At 45.5% G+C, this 17,548-nt stretch overlaps 1 protein-coding gene across 3 annotated transcripts in view; it reads left to right on the top strand.

The window, feature by feature from the left end:
- The window catches only part of SNAP47 (synaptosome associated protein 47), a 35,169-nt gene that overhangs the window by 6,140 nt on the left and 11,481 nt on the right, over positions 1–17,548 (top strand). For 2 of the 3 annotated variants that reach the window (XM_075922965.1, XM_025188081.2), the window contains exons 2-4: positions 4,406–4,940; positions 10,659–11,143; positions 16,121–16,245. In XM_075922965.1, coding sequence (XP_075779080.1) covers positions 4,453–4,940; positions 10,659–11,143; positions 16,121–16,245 — 1,098 coding nt within the window. In that variant the 5' untranslated portion in view covers positions 4,406–4,452. Of the gene's footprint in view, positions 1–828; positions 1,537–4,405; positions 4,941–10,658; positions 11,144–16,120; positions 16,246–17,548 lie in introns of those variants that run through there. The other variant, XM_075922966.1, reaches the window with a different exon arrangement.

Here is a 17,548-nt window from a genome sequence, read left to right as displayed (position 1 = left end):
CCATCCTCTGCTTTTTTTTGGGGAGGGAGGGGGCTATAAGGGCGAGGGAGGCAGGATTGGGAAGAGGACAGGTCTCACCCCCTGTGCTAATCAAGCTTCTTGAAGTCTTGATTTCAACTATTGTGTGATATTAAATAGTTGCCACATGTTGTGCCTTTCATGGTTTTGTTGTTGAATAAAGTGGTTCCCGACTGACTAGTTTATATACCATTTACATTTCTAAAGTACTTGGGGATCCCCGAAACAAAAAAGTTAAGATGATTATGAAGCATATGCAATAGCTTTGGAAAATTAGTTGCTGAAGTCACAGTTAGTAATAGATTCTTGCTTGTGTACTCTGTCCTCAAACACAAAGTGAACTGACGAGCAAGGTGAAGAATGTTTAGCCTTCAGGTGAGTCAAGTCATGTGACCCAAGCGTATGTGGCCTTTGTAAATCCCCAGTAGTTGATGGTTTTCTTCTGCTGGTGAGAGAGAAGTTTCATCAGGTGTCTGCTTTATGTCAGAAGTTTATTCTTTTTTATTAGTGTCTTTATTCCTAATCTTTAGGCTTTTTCTTTTTTGGTGTCAGGTGTAGTAGGCTTTTGCTCTTTTCTGCAGTTCATTTATATTTTGCTTGGGCATTAAGAAAGAGCAAACAAACAAAAAACCAAACTGCTATCTTGAATGCAAAGGACAGACTTACAAGGATGCTACCTGAGGCTACCTGAGAATCCTGAACCTGTGGACGGAGGTAGAGAACTTGATATATTCTATTTATTATTCCAATTATGGTGACATGGTTGCAACGCTATAGTTTAAATTGCATCCGAGATTTCAGTTTAATCCTGTATAGGGGTGTAACATCCTGGTTAAGAAGTTAACTGTTTAAACGGATTATTCACTGGTTAACAATGATCCCCGTAGCATGGGGCTGCTCCAGTCCAGCTGGGCCTGCTGCACCATGGGCTGCTCCAGCCAGGTCGGGCCAAGCCTGCCGCACCATCAGTGGCAGGAAGCTTCCAGCCCTGGGGCCCTGCTGCTGGATCTCAGCCCCGCTGGGGCAGCCTTCCACTTACAGGTGCTCCCGGGCACCAGTTAACTGGTACCCAGTAAGCATCACCTGGGTTCACAACTGTAGTCAATGCAAGAGGTGTGTATGAATGCATGTGCTTAGATATACAAGGTCTGGTGACAAGATGTAACGTGGAAAGGAGAAAGACAGAGACCATAAAGCAAGAAGATGGTTAATTTTTTGTCTTGTGGGAATTTTCAGGAATTCTAATACAAGAGGAAGCAGATCACAGTTGAAGTCAAACTAGTCATTTGTATCACAGCATAAATTGCTGTCTATATTAATCTCCTTTTGGAGGCTACACAGTGTAAATAATCTAATCTTCCATTACTTACAGCAAATAGAGCACCAGAGCACCTTATGACTGTGTTGCAACACTGGGGATCTGTGATTTTTATGATGATTCATCAAAGACTTCATAAGATAATTAATGCAGGAGCATTTGAATCATTGTTATTCAGTGCCTGCTCACAGAGTAATACAGTAAGGAACACGATGTGGCTGTTATGTAACTTGTGGAATGTATAAACTCTTACCATGTGAGCATTGACATTCTGGGGAGTGTAAACAAATTAGAGGAACAATATAGGTCACAGGGCAAAAGGAGGAGGAGATGGTCCAAGTGATTTTGGAAACTGTTTGTCTCCTGCTCTCTTTTTCCACCAGGCACACATGCACTAAAGTTATGATTCCATCTTTGGGTTTTAGACATAAGCAAGCCACCCTTCCAGGATATGATTGAATTGTAGTCCCTTGCTGGACTTACAGATAGCACCATAGCATTGTTGATTATTCATAGTATGGAATCATCAAATGACATCAAAAATTGCCAGTTGAGTTTGGGCAGTCGCTGGATGCAGAGGAGGTGTGACGTTTCCAACATTCAGCAGCTGAAATGTTTTTTTTTCACTCCACACAGATTGGAACATTGTTGGGTCTCTCAGTGTCTCCTCCACATAGCTTCTTCCCACACTTCTGCCCCTTATTGCCTGGCTTGAGGCCATGTGTGTGTTCAGAAAGCTACAGCAACAAAGAAAATGCAACAAAATGTAAACAGCTTCCCTCGTCCCTAGTCTAGAGCTCTTTGAAGGCCTGAGTAACATCCATCCCATTTTGTTGTGTGCCTTATACTCCAGCAGGACATATTTGTGATTTATTTATTTTGGGGGGCATAGAATAAATTGTAAGCATCATAATGAAAGCTGTATTATGCTCGTGGTCTTCTCTGGTTTTATGGAAAACATAAAATCTTTGAAATGATTCAGTGTCTGCCAGTTATTTACTGAGCAGTCTGGGAGGGAAAAACTGGACAGATGTGATCAAGGACAAGTAAATCCTTTTGTAGTCATGACAAGCATGTGTGTTGTGTAGTGGGAGTCAGGCTCCAGGATCTTGTATATAGATGCTGAGCTGCTTAGGTGACTCATCCTGACAGTCAGACCAGGTGGATTCTGTTCACCCTAGCTCAGATTATAAAGGGTTTAGATTAAATGTCCTTCCAAGGCCAACTAGGAGCTAGGGATGTGAACGACTTGTCAAGTAGTTGACTATCCGGTAAGTAAATGCTTCTTGGATGGTCAACACACTAGTTAACTAGTCATTTCTCTCCCCTCCTCCCCCCACACTTGCTGTCTCTATCAGAAAGAGACTCCCACGCTGACCCCAGGCTCCGTGCGGTGCTGCTGCCTTGAAACACAGCGGGAAGCATGGGGACCAGTTGGGGACTATCCCGCTGGCCCCGTGCTCTCTGCAGCGCTTTCGCCTTTGAAGTGTCGCAACAGCCCTGGGGGACTGTTTCTACACTTCAGAGGCGAAGGTGCCCTTATCGACTAATCGAAATTTAACATCCCTACTAGGAACTAGCGACAGAGACGTTGCCCTACGAACAGTTGAGCTTGGGTTGTTTAAGTCCCCTGATAAAGGACACTCCAGGCACGGCGGGAGTTTGGACCCTAGCCTGCACACGTGTATTCTGGGAGGAGCAGGCTGATAGGGCCACTTGCTTAGGCTTGCCCAGGGAGTTTTTTAAAGAGCTATACAATGTTCATGCTAAACAGTGAAGAGTTCTACCCTTCTTATGGGGCTGCATTGGAATCTTTTGGTAAATCAAACAAGCTGCGTCTTGTGCTTAGAGTATTAGAAATCTTTTCTGCTTCTCTTAACTTCGGAAAGCCTGAGGGCAGCAGTTTGAGAGGTGGCGAATGGGCAGCTAATGTGGTATTTACAACCATGTATTCGCTGATGTGAATAGAAAGGGACATACACGAAAGTCTGGACTGCTTTTTACAAAGGTGGCATTTTTCGCTAACTATACTCTATTTAGGTTTTTTTAAATCTATGTTGAATAAGGCTTCATATAAAGGTGTTTTATTTATACAAAACCTCCATCAGCACCCCAACCAAGGTGCCCAGAGTACAGTACTAGATCATTGGTTCCCAATCCGTGGTCCGGGGACCCCTGGTGGTCTGCATCGGTATGGTAGGGGTGCTGCAGAAAGTTAAGGAAAGGAAAAGAAATGTAAGGCTCGGCCGCACTGCGGGACTGGGACTTTCCATCAGACGATTCTCGCCTGGGGCTGGCCGCGCACACGTTGTCTCCCTTCCCCGGGATGGGATCTTGCTACTCCAGGAGGCACCATCCATCCTCCTGTCACTGCCTGCGCTGCCGTTTATGCTCCAGCCCTCTCCCCCTCCCAGTCCTGCGGTGGGCCTGATCCTTACATTCCTTTTTTTTTTTGTTTGTCCCCCGGGGCTCTGCGCCTGGCCCAGGGCGGAGTGCTGGGGCAGGAGCTGCTTTCAGCCACAAGAGCCCCCTCACCATATCCTCCGTGGATGGGCAGGAGACTGGGGGGAGGAGCAGGAGCTAGGGAAGTAGCACAGGCCATGGGACGTGCTGGCCGCTGCTTCCAGCCGCTCCCCTTGGGGTTTGTAAAATTTTAACATTGATAAGGGGTCCGCATGCTTGAACAAGTTGGGAACCACTGCACTAGATTGTCAAAGTATAATCATACACGGAGTCAATGTTATATTGGGTGTTTATGACATTTACTTCAGTGTAGCAGGTGATCTAGTGCACAGGAACAGGAAGGAGAGGCCGGGGGAGGCTGGACTTGTTTTCAGAGAAAATAATACAATATTTTTAAAATTGGAGGTGGATGAGAAGTGGCAGATTCCACCCCCCAAGACCGCAGCAGCCCCACCTTTGTGCCGTGCGTACTGGAGATGATCTAGTGGCAATATTAAAAACTGGCTGGAGCTTGAGACCAGTTACCCACCCGAAAGGTGCCCATGGGGATGTCTGCACACCCTGGCTTACAATCCTCTGACTTGTTTACTTCTTCCCACTTTGAAGGTAACCGCTCTGGTGTCACTGTAGAAGAGGACCCTGACAGCAAGCTGATGAATGAGGACATATGTATCCATGCGTGGCCCTGTTCCTATTACTTAGACCCTGAGAAACGATGGGTCTACGGCAGACTCTCACTGACTCCTCTAGCGGTCCGATTTACAGCTGACAAGACGGGCGAGCTGCTGGTCCACTTCCATCTCTCCAGCATCTGTGAGATCAAGAAGGAGTCCTCCAGTTTCATCTTCAGTTCCCTCACAATTCTGGAGAAGGAGAACACCAAGCACTGGTTCAGCTCCCTCCAGCCCAATAGAAATGTGGTCTTCAACATCCTGGAGCACTTCTGGAGGGAGCAGTTGCTGGCACACCCAGGGGCTGGAGCTCCGCAGACGACAAAAGGGAAAGAACTGACGGGCTTACTCTCTGCGTCTCAGAAACGTCTGGAGGATACAGCAAAAGTGCTCCACTATCAGGGTGAACAGTTTGGGAACATCATGTCAGGGCTGACCAAGATTGACTCAGACCTGGATGTAGCAGACAGGTACAGTAGTGTAACTGGTGCTCAACAGTAATTGATGCTTCATATGGAATATGTCTGAAGCCTCACTGTCAGATTTTCACATTCAGTAATTGTGAGACTCCCTTCCATCCACCTTTTATTAAGTTTCAGTGCTTTATGCCTCCAGTTTTGGGTTAATTAGGGCAGTGCTGCATGTGTCAGATGGCATGGTGAGTTTGTGATGTGGAAAATCATCTCCTAGAACAGCAGTGGGCAATAAACAGCCTGGACACGGTTCACCAGGGTTAAGTTCTGGTGGGCCACCAGCACTTGATTTATCTGTGCCTCCGCAGGTGTGGCCTCTTGCACCTCCCTTTGGCTGCGGATAGCTGCTGTGGGAAGCAGCGTCGACCAGGGCAATGCTTCCCGCAGCTCCCATTGGCAATCTGCCATCAACAGGCATTTCAAGCAGCCATGCCTGCGGAGGTGCAGGTCAATAAAGCACCGGTTGGTAGCCATGGCAATCCATGTCTGCCCACCCCTCGGCTAGGAAGAGGACCAACCGATCTAACTTGCGCTGTGGCAAATGTGACCCCCTCCTCAATGCATGCTAAGACCTTGCTGTGGTCCCCCTCTATAAGGGTGCATCTGCACTGCACCTGTAGCTCGAAATAAGCTATGCAAATTGCGTAGATTATTTCGAGTTCATTTTGTAATCGCTTATTTCCAAAATTTAACACTGCCTACACAGCCCTCGTTTTGAAATAAATCGCTGTTCCAAAACCTCCCTTGCTCCTCGTGGAATGAGGTTTACAGGGACATCAGAATAGCGAGCCCGTTCTATTTCGAAATAACGGGCATGCTCAAAAGAGGTGGAATAGCGCTGCAGTGTAGATGTAAGTGGAATAGCGCTGCAGTGTAGATGTAGCCTAAGAGAGTAGCTTAGCTGTTCCGGAGCTCATCTCTCCTCCCTTGCTCTACTGTGCAAAGGGCAGAGCTCGAAAATCTGCTCCTAGATGGGCCTGTACATTGCAGAAGGGGCATGAGACCTCTGCGACTAAAGGAGAGAGGTGTCCTTTCCACTCCCTGCGCAGGTATTGACTAGGGAAGTAACATTTCGATTATTTGTCTAATCAAAAAGTCGATAAGGGCGCCCCGCCTTTGAAGTGTAGCAACAGCCCGAGGGCAAAAGCGCTGCGGGGACGACAGGGCCAGTGGGGGACTTCCCTCAAGCAGTGCCCTGCTGGCCCCGTGCTGCCTGCGGCATTTCAAAGTGGCAGTGCTGCATGGAGTCTGGGGCCAGTGGGGGAGTCCCCCACTCACCCAGGCTCCATGTGGTGCTGCTGCTTTGAAATGCTGCATGCAACCCGGGCTAGCTGGGGACTCCCCCACTGGCCCCAGGCTGCATGCGGCGTTTCAAAGTGGCAGCGCTGCGTGGAGCCCAGGGTCTGGCCTGCGGTCTACCCTTGTCGACTATCCAATAAGCAATTGCTTATTGGATAGTCGACTAGTCGTTCATAACCCTGGGATTTTGGATGGGGGAGATTTTGGCTTTAGTGCAGCAATACTTGGGGAAACGGCTGTAGAAATAGCATCTCCATGTTTTACATGTGTTTTCGAACAGCCACTTGTTTTTCCTTACAAATGCTCATATCCGTTAGACGCTAGCAGAATCAATATAGCTGTGGAAGAAAGCTGCTGGGGTCTGTTTTTGTTTTGTGCCACATTGATCAAAGTATCTGCAGAAAGTACTTTCCTTACAAGGAACAGAAAGCCTGGCCTATAGGTTTTTTTTCCAAATGGCCCATTGCCTTGAATAGAATAGGGATGTTCAAATGCATGTAATTAACTGTGGAAACGCTGATATTTTCAGTGGTTACACATGTGGCAGCAATTGACTCCCTGGGAGCACACAGGGAGATGGCTTTTAAACTGGCTGCTTCCCCATGCTGCTGCCTCTGTATCAAAGGCAGGAGCAGGACAGTCAGCTCCTTGGGAGCCAGTGTAACTGCCCCCCTTTTCCTCACAATGCTGCCTCTGACTCAGAGGTAGCAGTGCAGGGCTGCGGGCGGTTCCCCGGGAGACTTCACTGCAGGTTCTGCAGTATAAAGATTGTTTCTGCTTTATACTGCGGAGCCTGCAGCATGTAACTGTTGAGGCTTTCAGCGATTACACATTTACCTATTTAACCGACTTAACATTCCTACTATGCAGGGAGGGGAATTTCATCTCAGTGAGTTCATTGCATTAAAAAAGAGAGAGAGAGAGCAGCTGACTCTCCATTAAACGCTACAGTAATAGATGCTTGATTAAAACCTGAAATTGATAGAATGTCAACAGAATTAAATTACTCACATGTAGAAGACAATTCCTTTTGACTGTGCATATGAAACATTTGGCTTCCAGCAATATAATACTATCTCCGGTATATTTTTATACTGGATGTTTTTTGGAGCCCTTGCATTGCATAGCTGGTTGATATTTGTATAGTATGATTTCGTCTCTCTAATCTAAAGGCTTTGGAAGCATGGCTTTGTAAAACCTTGTTAATTACATGTCAAAAGCTATTTTGTATATTTTTGTCATGATCCTACAATTATCTATCTCGGAGCACCACAAGGCATTATAAGCTTTTACTTGGAGTCTGGTGTGAATGAGTCTTTAAAGATAAAAATAGGCATATCCAGTTTTAAAAATTAATTATCTTATTGGTGTGAAACACGCTTTAGATACCCATGACACAAGTTCCCTGCCCTTCGGACTTTACAACCAAAGACCTGGTCCTGCAGCCTGTGAGCTCTGTGGAAGCCTAGGGTAGTTGGCAGATTCACTTGGGGGGGAAGGGTCTCTGCAATTTCAAAATCTTGTCATCCATCCGACTGATAACACAACCAAAATATCAGTGTCTCATGGTGGGTAAAGAGGAGGATGAGAGAAGGATAAACCTCAGTAAAAACTCAAGGGTAGAATACCATTATACATGTTTCCTATAGAAACCAAACCATGTACATTGTTTCCCATGTTTCTAGTCAGTTACTTTTAACACTTTGAAAGATTTTTAAAATTCCTATGGTCCGCTGACTCCAGGTTTTTGATGCCCAAATGATACTGTGGCGTGGGAAGACAATGCATACTCACAAGGTCTGGTTTTCATAGTTCCTCTATGCATAAAGCTGCCATTGAACTTCACAGCTACAGAACGGGGTCCTGAAACAGCAAGAGGTGACATATTAGAATTCTGTTTTAAAAATTTCTTCTCCGTCCCTCTTAACCTATCATTCTTAGGCATAGTACAGGATCTCAATAGTTAGCTCTAAGTCCAGAGCCATTATTTGTGTTGCTTGATGTCAACAAATATCTGGAGTTCATATTGTAGTTGGGAGCAGGCTCTCAAAACACTTCATTCTGCTTTCCTCTTTTATTATACATTCAGAGACTTGTTCCCAATTTGTTTTTTGTTTTTTTGGCATTTCATAATTTTATCTTTCAAAGTAGATGGATTTCTTCTAACAGGCCTGTTGGAACCTTGTACAGCACTTTGACAGCTAGGGAACAAAGTGTATTTGGTTATAGCTTCCTTTTGAGATTAAATTCTACATTTGCTGCCAAACGAAACACGATCGTGAAGTATTAAAATTGTGTATAGAACTGCTTTCATACTTGTATAATTACTTTTGGGCAAGACAGTGGCAACATGATGCATCATTGAGTTGGATAGTATCTTTCTAGAGCATGGAAAATGCAGATATGATTAAGCCAAACACATTTCTGATAAATGCCTATACATCAGTAAAACTTACAGTGCCAAGATTTCTAAATGAACTTAACAGAAATAGATGCACTCCACCCTGGCATTTTGTGTGTTTTAAGTTGTCTTCTCTTTATCAGCAAAAGTAATTTCTAATGACTCTAGAGAATGAAATTCATGTTAATAACTAAGCATCTACTACAACATCATATCCAAAGTAAAACTCTTTGAATGTAAAGATGCCAATTCTGGTTTTGGTTGATCTCTAGACTTTTCAGTTTGGCCTGAAGGATGGACGGGTGATAGGGGAGGGCGGACAATGGGTGCACCGGGGCCCCCATTAGAGAGGCTGCCCATCCAGCTGGCATCACAGCCTGGTTCACATGGTTGCAAAGCCACTCAGGTTTGGCCTGATAACCCCATCTGTCATAGGGTCACCAGACCAAATTCAAGTGATTCTGTGACCATGTGAGCCAGGTCGCAATACTCAGCAGAGTGAATGTGGGATTAGCTCGCTCTCTCGCCTCGCCTTTGGACCTCTCCTTAGTGGTAATTTTCTGGGGGGGAAGGGTGGGAGAGCCTCACTTTTTAATATTTTTGCTGCGGGCTCCCCAAAGCCTCTGTGTCGTGCTATGGGCTCTGACACTGACAAAACACACCCAAGGGACACCAGCCCTCATATTCATCCCACCAGTAAATTCCAGGTTTATGCACACGGAACAGTATGTCCTCTGTTCCCAGATAACTCAGAAGACGGAGAGGGGACACGATAGCGGTTTTCTAGTACTTAAAAAGGTGTTACAAGGACGAGGGAGAAAACTTGTTCTCCTTGGCCTCTGAGGGCTTAAATTGCAGCAAGGGAGGTTGAGGTTTGACATTAGGAAAAACTTCCTAACTGTCAGGGTGGTTAAACACTGGAATAAATTGCCCAGGGAGGTTGTGGTATCTCCATCCCTGGAGATACTTAATAACAGACTGGATAAACATCTATCAGGGATGATCTAGATCAGTGTTTCTCAACTAGTGGTACGAGTCCCCTCAGGGGTACTCAAGAGATGTCGGGGGGAGTGGGAGGGGGGTTTCATCAACACAACTGAAATTTGGAGAAAACTGAATTTTGGTTTTAAGTTTTACAGCGCTTTACTATTTTTGTACTTTTTACACCCAAAAATTTCATCACCCACCCGTCTGTGATTAAGTTGTTTAAACAATTGTGTTGCAATGGTAGAATTTTTTTTGTGTGTTTCTGAAAACTGTAGGTCCTGGGGGTACCTATTTTTTTTATTTTTTTTATTATTATTTTTTTTGGAAAAAGGGGTACTTTATAAAAAAAAAAAAAAAGGTTGAGAAACACTGGTCTAGATGGTGCTTTGTCGTGTTTTGAGGGCAGGGGACTGGACTCGATGACCTCTCGAGGTCCCTTCCAGTTCTAGGATTCTATAATAACCAGGGCTCGCTGAACCTTGGCAAGCCCCGCTCGCCAGCCACACTGTCCAGCGATCTGCACATGCGCAGATCGTTCTGCGCACGTGCAGATCACCCGAACCCGGCTCTTCCGGGTTACAGTCTACTCGCCGTGGGCGAGTAGACTGTATTATTTGTCGAGCCCTGAAATAACAAATAATAAACTTGAACATCTGGCTCATGTTCACGATGAAAATAGTGGACTTAAGTCCCAGTTTTGGTTCCCAGCTCCGACCTAGACTTGCTTCAACGAGTCACTTATTTCCCTTGCTTTAACAGCCTGGTGCTGGGGTTCTCCGTAAGATTTCTAAAGCACTTTGAGGTCTCTGTTTGTTTGCAATATGCTTCAGAAGTGCCAAGTATGTTTTTTTTTTTTTTTTACACATAGGAATGAAGAGTTCAGTTTCAAATGTTTATTTCTTAATCCAGAGAGAGAGTTGTTGTTGTTGTGGGTTTTTATTTATTTATTTATTTATTTAAACAGATAGGAAGATAGTGGAGACTTTGTGCTGATGTTCATTATTTTTATATCATCTCTTTCCTATTAGGTTGTTGACAGAACTTGAATCTCCTCCTTGGTGGCCTTTCAGCGGCAAAGTCTGGAAAGGGCCATTGGAAGCAAAGCCAAAGGAGGCAGCCATGATTTCAGGGTCAAAGAACCAGGAAGGAGTAATCATCAGAATTCCAGTTATCATCACCCACAGGACAAACTCTAGTGTCACACCAGGAAAACTCACGCTTCTGGTTACTGGCCTGGAAATCAGTGACTCTAATTCTCAGGTCATTCACTGGTTTGAATTGAAAGATATTGATGATATCAAAGTTCATACGCCGTATGAGATCAGTGTCCGTCAGAGGTTTATTGGGAAGCCAGACACCTCTTATCGGCTCTTGTCAGCAAAGATGCCAGAAGCAATCCCGATCTTGGAGATGCAGTTTAGCAAGAAAATACAGTTTTTGGAAGACGCTTTGGGCTTTGTCGGTGCAAGGAAGTCTCCGCAGACAGATCTGGGCAATTCCATTTGGCAAGCAGGTAAATGACAGAAACGAAATGATCAGTCACAAAGCTGGTTCGTTAGTAAGAACTGTTCTTCAACAGTTCAGTAGTTTTGGAAGAAAACTGCAGATTTTACAGTGTAAATCCTCTTCCCTGTCGTAGAAATCTAATGGTGATGAGGTTAGGGATGTTAAATATCGGTTAATTGAATAGTCGATTAACTTCCTGAATTCTTGTCGGTTACTTGACTATTCTCTGGGTGTGGGACCGGCAGCCAATGTGCTCCAGCTCCATCCTCAAGGAACCCCCTGCCACTCTGTGCTGCTGCTTCTGTATCAGAGGCAGCAGCGCAGGGTGCCAGGCAGGAGCTGGTCCATGAAGGGAGCCAGTTTAAAATCAGCTCCCCTTGTGGACCGGCTGATACAGAGGCAGCAGCTCCTGCCAGGGCAAGGTCGGGAGGGGGCAGTCTTGATCCCCATTGCCACCCTTCCCTGCAGCCCACCTTGAAAGTCTGGCCTCTTTCGGATCTCGGGAGTGCTGAATACTGGATCAAGTTGTGCAGTCAGAAGTTGAGTTATCCAGACATACTAATTGTTTTGGAAAATGATTAGTATGATACATGTCTATCAGGGATGGTCTAGACTGTATTTGGTCCTGCCATGAGGGCAGGGGACTGGACTCGATGACCTCTCGAGGTCCCTGCCAGTCCTAGTATTCTATGATTAGTTTTGATTTGTTTCCTTCAGATTCTTGTCTCCATCTTAAGTACCTCTTTGCTCTCTTGCTCCTATTGGACTTTGTACCTGTCTTTTTGACAGCGGTCTTTTGAGATCCACTTCCCCATCTCCCCCCCCCCCACACACACACTTGTGTCTCAGCTGTTTTCCTTTTGGCTCATGACAGCTGGAAATAGCTCAAACGGCTAACTTCTGGCCCAGCGTGATGTAAAATGACCAAGGTGTTAAATGTAACAATGGGGAGACCTGTGGCACCTTAAAGACTAACCGATTTATTTGGGTGTCAGCTTTCAGGGGTCAAAATCACTTCTGATGCCCTACAAAGCCACTTTTGACCCATGAAATCTTACATCCAAATAAATCTGTTTGTCTCTAAGGCATCACAGGATTCCTCGGGTTTTTGCAGATGCGGGCTAACATTGGCAACTTCAAGAGACATGATTAGAATAATAATTAAAATTACAACAGACCAAAACCCAACAGAATCTTATTACTCCTAGGACTTACTCCTGTTACTCTTTCATAACAGATCATTTGTTTTTAAAATCCTATTCTTTGTGCACGAGAACTTACTGATTCTGCAGGAGAGTAGATGAAGCCATAGTATAGCCATCTTAAGGGTTTTCTGCAAGGTCAACAATATTTCCCATCACAACCAGAATTAAATTCCCTATTACTATTTCCCACCCCCAGAAAATCTGCAAGCACAGTTTTCTAGAACCCCAAATGGGAGAAGAGCTTGTGTTTCCTTGAAGTCCATTTGGGATTTCACTAATGCCGTTCTAACCTGGAAGGTCTCCGATACCGTGGTGAGGGGTGGCAAGACAAAACTGGTACTGAGATATGGATTGATTCTTTTTTCACGGGTTGTTAGTGTTTACTGAGGAACAAACCCGTTAAAAGGATACATCCCCTGTGCATTTACAAATTGAAGTTCAGTAGAAAGCTGACATGGCAAAAGACTAGATGAAACCAACGTACTTTCTGTTCACCAAACTAAAATTGGATTTCAGCAGGGACAAAATGTTCTGTTGTTGACCAGTCTTCAAGGACCAGGGTTTGGAAAAGATTGTTAATTTTAAGGAAATAACTCTTAGGTACTTGGCACTAAAACGTAAGCACAACAACATAGAGAAAAAAAACCCCTGCTGATTTCCAAGCACTGAGTTATCCAGGCAAATTGCTGTTCAGTTCCTGATAGACTTAATGCTTGTTACATAAAATAATTGGTTATAAAGCCTTGTTTTGTGTCATTTCTCACTGCTTCACTCTGTTTGCATCTGAGTCAGTGAGTTGAGGATGTTGCTGTCCTATCCCCACCTGCATTTTTACTGTTTAAGTTGGAAATGCCAATAGAGGAAACTGGAAGTGGTGGAAATCATGACGTCTGCGATTCCACCAACATTTTCCCCTTGTTTGTTCGTTCTGTAGATCCAGTACCACTGACATATTGTTGCCACAAGATGGCAGTCACTACCTGCATTTTAACCACTGTTGTTCTCCACCTCTCTTCCTCCCTCCCCCCAAATCTCTCTGGTGGAAACATGGAATTTTTCTCTAGGGAAAAAAATGGCTGCTGAATTTTTATTGTAGAACTAAAGTACCCTGCTAATCTTTTGTACAGGTGTCTTCACAATTGAGACTTTCTGTAACAGCAGAGGCTGACTCATGAAATTCCCATGGTTTTGACAGTTCTACAGATGTGCAGTTTGGGGTACAGAATACTGCCACTGTGGTGGGAAAGTTATAAAGTATGCATGTTTCACGTTCATTCATATATACATATTTATCAAGAATATATATTTTCCTCATAGTTTTGACATGGGTTCAGGTAAAACCCTGGTGAAGCATTGTATATCTACTAATGTATCGGGAACCAGTTGTCTGATTATCTTGGATTTGCTTACTTAGCTATAGCCTGTTAGACAAACCCATACAGGGTGTTCAACAGTTTACAATCATTTGCTTCCTGTGCCTTAGTGTCAGACTGGATGAGATCACTAGACCACCTCGCCAACTACTTCAGAGAAAGGTGCAAAAAATCCTACAATGCCGAGTTAAGGGATAGCCTGCCCCCAGGAAAAATGTCCTTCCCTAATAGTTAGAAATGGATTTATGTCTTGCAGCAGGAGAGTTAAACATCCCTCCAAAAACTCCTGAATTTGTAATTCTTACTATTACAATTAGTTTTTCTTGTTCTCCATAAAAATGTTCAGGACTTCTTGAGTCCTGCTAAGCTCTTGACATCAATGATCCTTTGAGTGAAGAAATCATCTTTCCATTTATCAGCTTTAAATGTTGCTGTCTTTCAATTTAATTTAATCTCAGTCTCCCTACTGTATCCCTTTCATTTTTTTGAGTGCCTTTATCACGTCCTCTCCTGTTTCTCCTTTCACCAAGCTGAACATGGCAGAGTATATTCCTCAGGGAAATAACTGGTGAATGGCTATTGAATCTGAATATGCTAATGAATTAACTAGTTCTCAATTGGGAGGAGAGCCAAAGAAATTTTGTCTAAACATAGGCAGACTTTTTTTTCCCTCACGTTCCTTAAGACAAGATTGCAGTAGTAGTTTACTATGAGTAGTACTTTTTTTTTTTTTAAGTAGGATACTTAGTGGCTCAAAGAATACGAGAGGAAGTTGGACAGAGTAGAGCTGGCACAGTGAATGACTAGCTTGTATTAAAGCTTGACTGTCTGATAACCAAATAATTCCAGGGGATTATGAGTTTGCAGTAATTACTTGTGAGGGATTTAGGTTTTTTGTATTTTTAGTTTAGCTTTTGTCTCCTTTTTCATTAAGAAGTAACGCTATCCAAAGTAGTAGCGTATGTGTTGTCAGGCGGCCAGCCAGCTTGGCACCAGTGCGTTGGATCCAGCTTCCGACTTATTTACTTTCTGCCCTGATGTCTCCAGCAGCTGTTGTCGTTGTGCCATGTGAGGTCAGGCTGTATGATAGCGAGCGGTGGCCACCGCTTCCCTCGCTGGGCAGTGCCCCTTTAAGTGGGACCACTTCTGGGATGTTTGGAGTGTCTCCATATGTAAATATGGTTGGTGCTAAACATCGGGGACAATCTGCCTTACAAAGAATGGCCTTTAATCGCAGCACTTCTCTGGAACAAGAGGTATCAGATATTGCAAGAGGAGCCAGTGCTTTAAATAAAGGACAGGTGGCACGCTGCTTCAGAAGTCAAATCCGTGCTGCTGCACTGATTAGCTGTGCGTGCGCTGTTACCGTCAGAATTGCCCTTTTGTGCTGAGGCTAGCTGACATGATTCACAGGTGTTCTCCGGGGCGATCTGTGTTGTGCAAATTGAATTGACTTATCGGGTAAAGGGGAAGCTGGAAGAGCCTACGTCTTTCTTAATGTCCTGCCTCAGAAATGTTCTCTGGTTCAGATGGCTGCTTGGGCTCCAAAAGGAACATTTTTCACAATTGGCCCTTTGGTACTAAGTCCCCTGTCTGGGACATGGCAGCCCTTCCAGTTGCTACAGACAAGGGAGTCAAATATCTGTTAACTGACTGGTCGATTAACCTCATGAATTCTTCTCAGTTATTCGACTAGTCTATAGACCCCAGGGGTGGGGGCAGCAGCCAGTACGCTCTGGCGCCACTCCTGAGGAACCTCCTGCAACTCCGCGCTGCTGCCTCGGTATCAGAGGCAGCAGCATGGGGTGCCAGGCAGGAGCTGGTCCGCGAGGGGAACCAGTTTAAAAACTAGCTCCCTCGTGGACTGCCTGCCTGTTGCCCCATGCTGCTGCCTCTGATACAGAGGCAGCAGTGTTCAGCGGCAGCAGCCCCTATCTAGGGGTGGGTCTGAGTTCCCGGACCAGGTGCAAGCCGGAACTGAGCTGGGCTACCTGCCCGTCCAGCTCCTAATACACTTGAAATGAAAAGCTGAAGCAAGGGTAGGTCCCAGAGCCAGGGCAAGCCGGAATTGAGCCGGGCTGTTGGCCAGCCTGCTAAAAAATCTGTAGCCTGTAAGCTTATCGGTTAATTGACTGCATTATTACATCTCTACTTTAGACTGGTCCTAACTACACAACTAACTTCTCAGACTAATGTCACATGCTCCCTGATGTGTTCCGTAGATCAGGGGGGTTGTTTTGGAGGAAGCGTGTGTAATTCAATGTGATGCTTGTTTAATTCCCTCTTGCATCCTGACAGAAGCCTCCACTGTGCAAAACACAAAGCACTTAACTTGGTCTTACTGCCTGCTTTCTCCACCTGTTCCAGCAGATGTCACCGAATGACCGCCTGAATTTCTCTTTACAGCCACGGGTCTTGTAGTAAGTACGGAAAAACCTGGATCCTCATCTGGAGGAGGCAACGTTAGCCAGTTGCAACTGCAAAAGCAGGAACAAATCGTGTCTGAGTCAGAAACACAAGAACTTAAACAGGTATTGTCAAGAAGAGCCCAGATTAAAGCTGCATAGACCAAAGTACTTTCATTGTACCCTTCCTCGAAATGTACATGCTGTGAAGAGGTGTTGGGTTCATCCCTAGGTCTCCTACAAAGATCTCTTCATTTACTATAGTCCAGGTCATCTTATCCTTCATTTTTCTGGAACACAAGATGCATATTTAAAAAGCAAACAAACAATGAGAAGCCTTGGTGTGTTTACCTACCACTTTTGTTATTTTGGGTGGATTTTTGTTGTTGTTTTTTGCCTGGTTTTGCAAAAGTAGGGATGTGAATGACTAGTCGACAAGCCGCTTCCTCCTGCCTCACTGCCTCTATCAGAAAGAGGCAGCAGGGTGGGAGAGGAGGGGATTCTTCAAAGTGGCAGTGCTGCGTGGAGCTTGGGTCCAGACTCCGAGCTCCACACGGTACTGCCACTTTGAAACTCCATGTGCAGCCCGGGATCAGGGGAGGTGTCCCCAGGCTGCATGTGATGTTTCAAAGTGGCCGTGCTGCGTGGAGCCAGAGATCAGCGGGGGACTCCCCCGCTGATCTCGGGCTCCACAAGGCGCTGCTGCTTTGAAACACCACGAGGAGCCCGGCATCAGGCTCCTCCTGGTGTTTCAAAGCGGCAGCGCCGCATGGAGCCCGGAGTCAGCAGGGGAGTCCCCACCTGATCCCAGGCTCCATGCGACGCTGCTGTTTTAAAACGCCGTGGGCAGCATGGGGCCAGCGGGGGACTGACTCTGAGCTCCCTGCAGCGCTTTCACCTTTGAAGTGTAGCAACAGCCCTAGAGCTGTTGCTGTGCTTCAAAGACTGAGGCGCCCTATCGACTAATAGAATGGTTGATGCAGATTGCATCGAGTATTTGATTACTCAGTTACTCGAGATTTAACATCCCTAATTTGTCATCAGGGTGAAAATAGCTCTGGGATTTTGACACTAGGGATGTGAAATCCTGTTTAAAATGTTAACCTAAACAAAATGTTTAACTAGTTAATTGCCTGTGGCGGGCCAGGCTGGGCAGGGCCTGCCACTCTGAGCTGTGGGCGGAGAGGCCGCTCCGACCGGGCCCGGCCCACCTCACCACAGGCTGGGGGGTCTGTTCCAGCCCGGCTGACTGGAGAGCCCCCTTCCCACAGCAAGGTGTGACAGGCCCAGGCGGTCTGGATCAGCCCCCCACCCACAGCTGCTCCAGCTGGACCGGACGCCCGTTACCCATTTACATCCCTATTTCACACACCAAAAAGTTGCAAACTCGTGCTCCCTTTGCTCTTTACTGACAACTCAATGTTTTAAT

This window comes from Pelodiscus sinensis, chromosome 2, assembly GCF_049634645.1.
Source record: "Pelodiscus sinensis isolate JC-2024 chromosome 2, ASM4963464v1, whole genome shotgun sequence".
NCBI classification, from domain to species: Eukaryota; Metazoa; Chordata; order Testudines; family Trionychidae; genus Pelodiscus; species Pelodiscus sinensis.
Note: the sequence above shows the minus strand (reverse complement) of the source record. Positions and strands in the feature narration are given on the sequence as shown.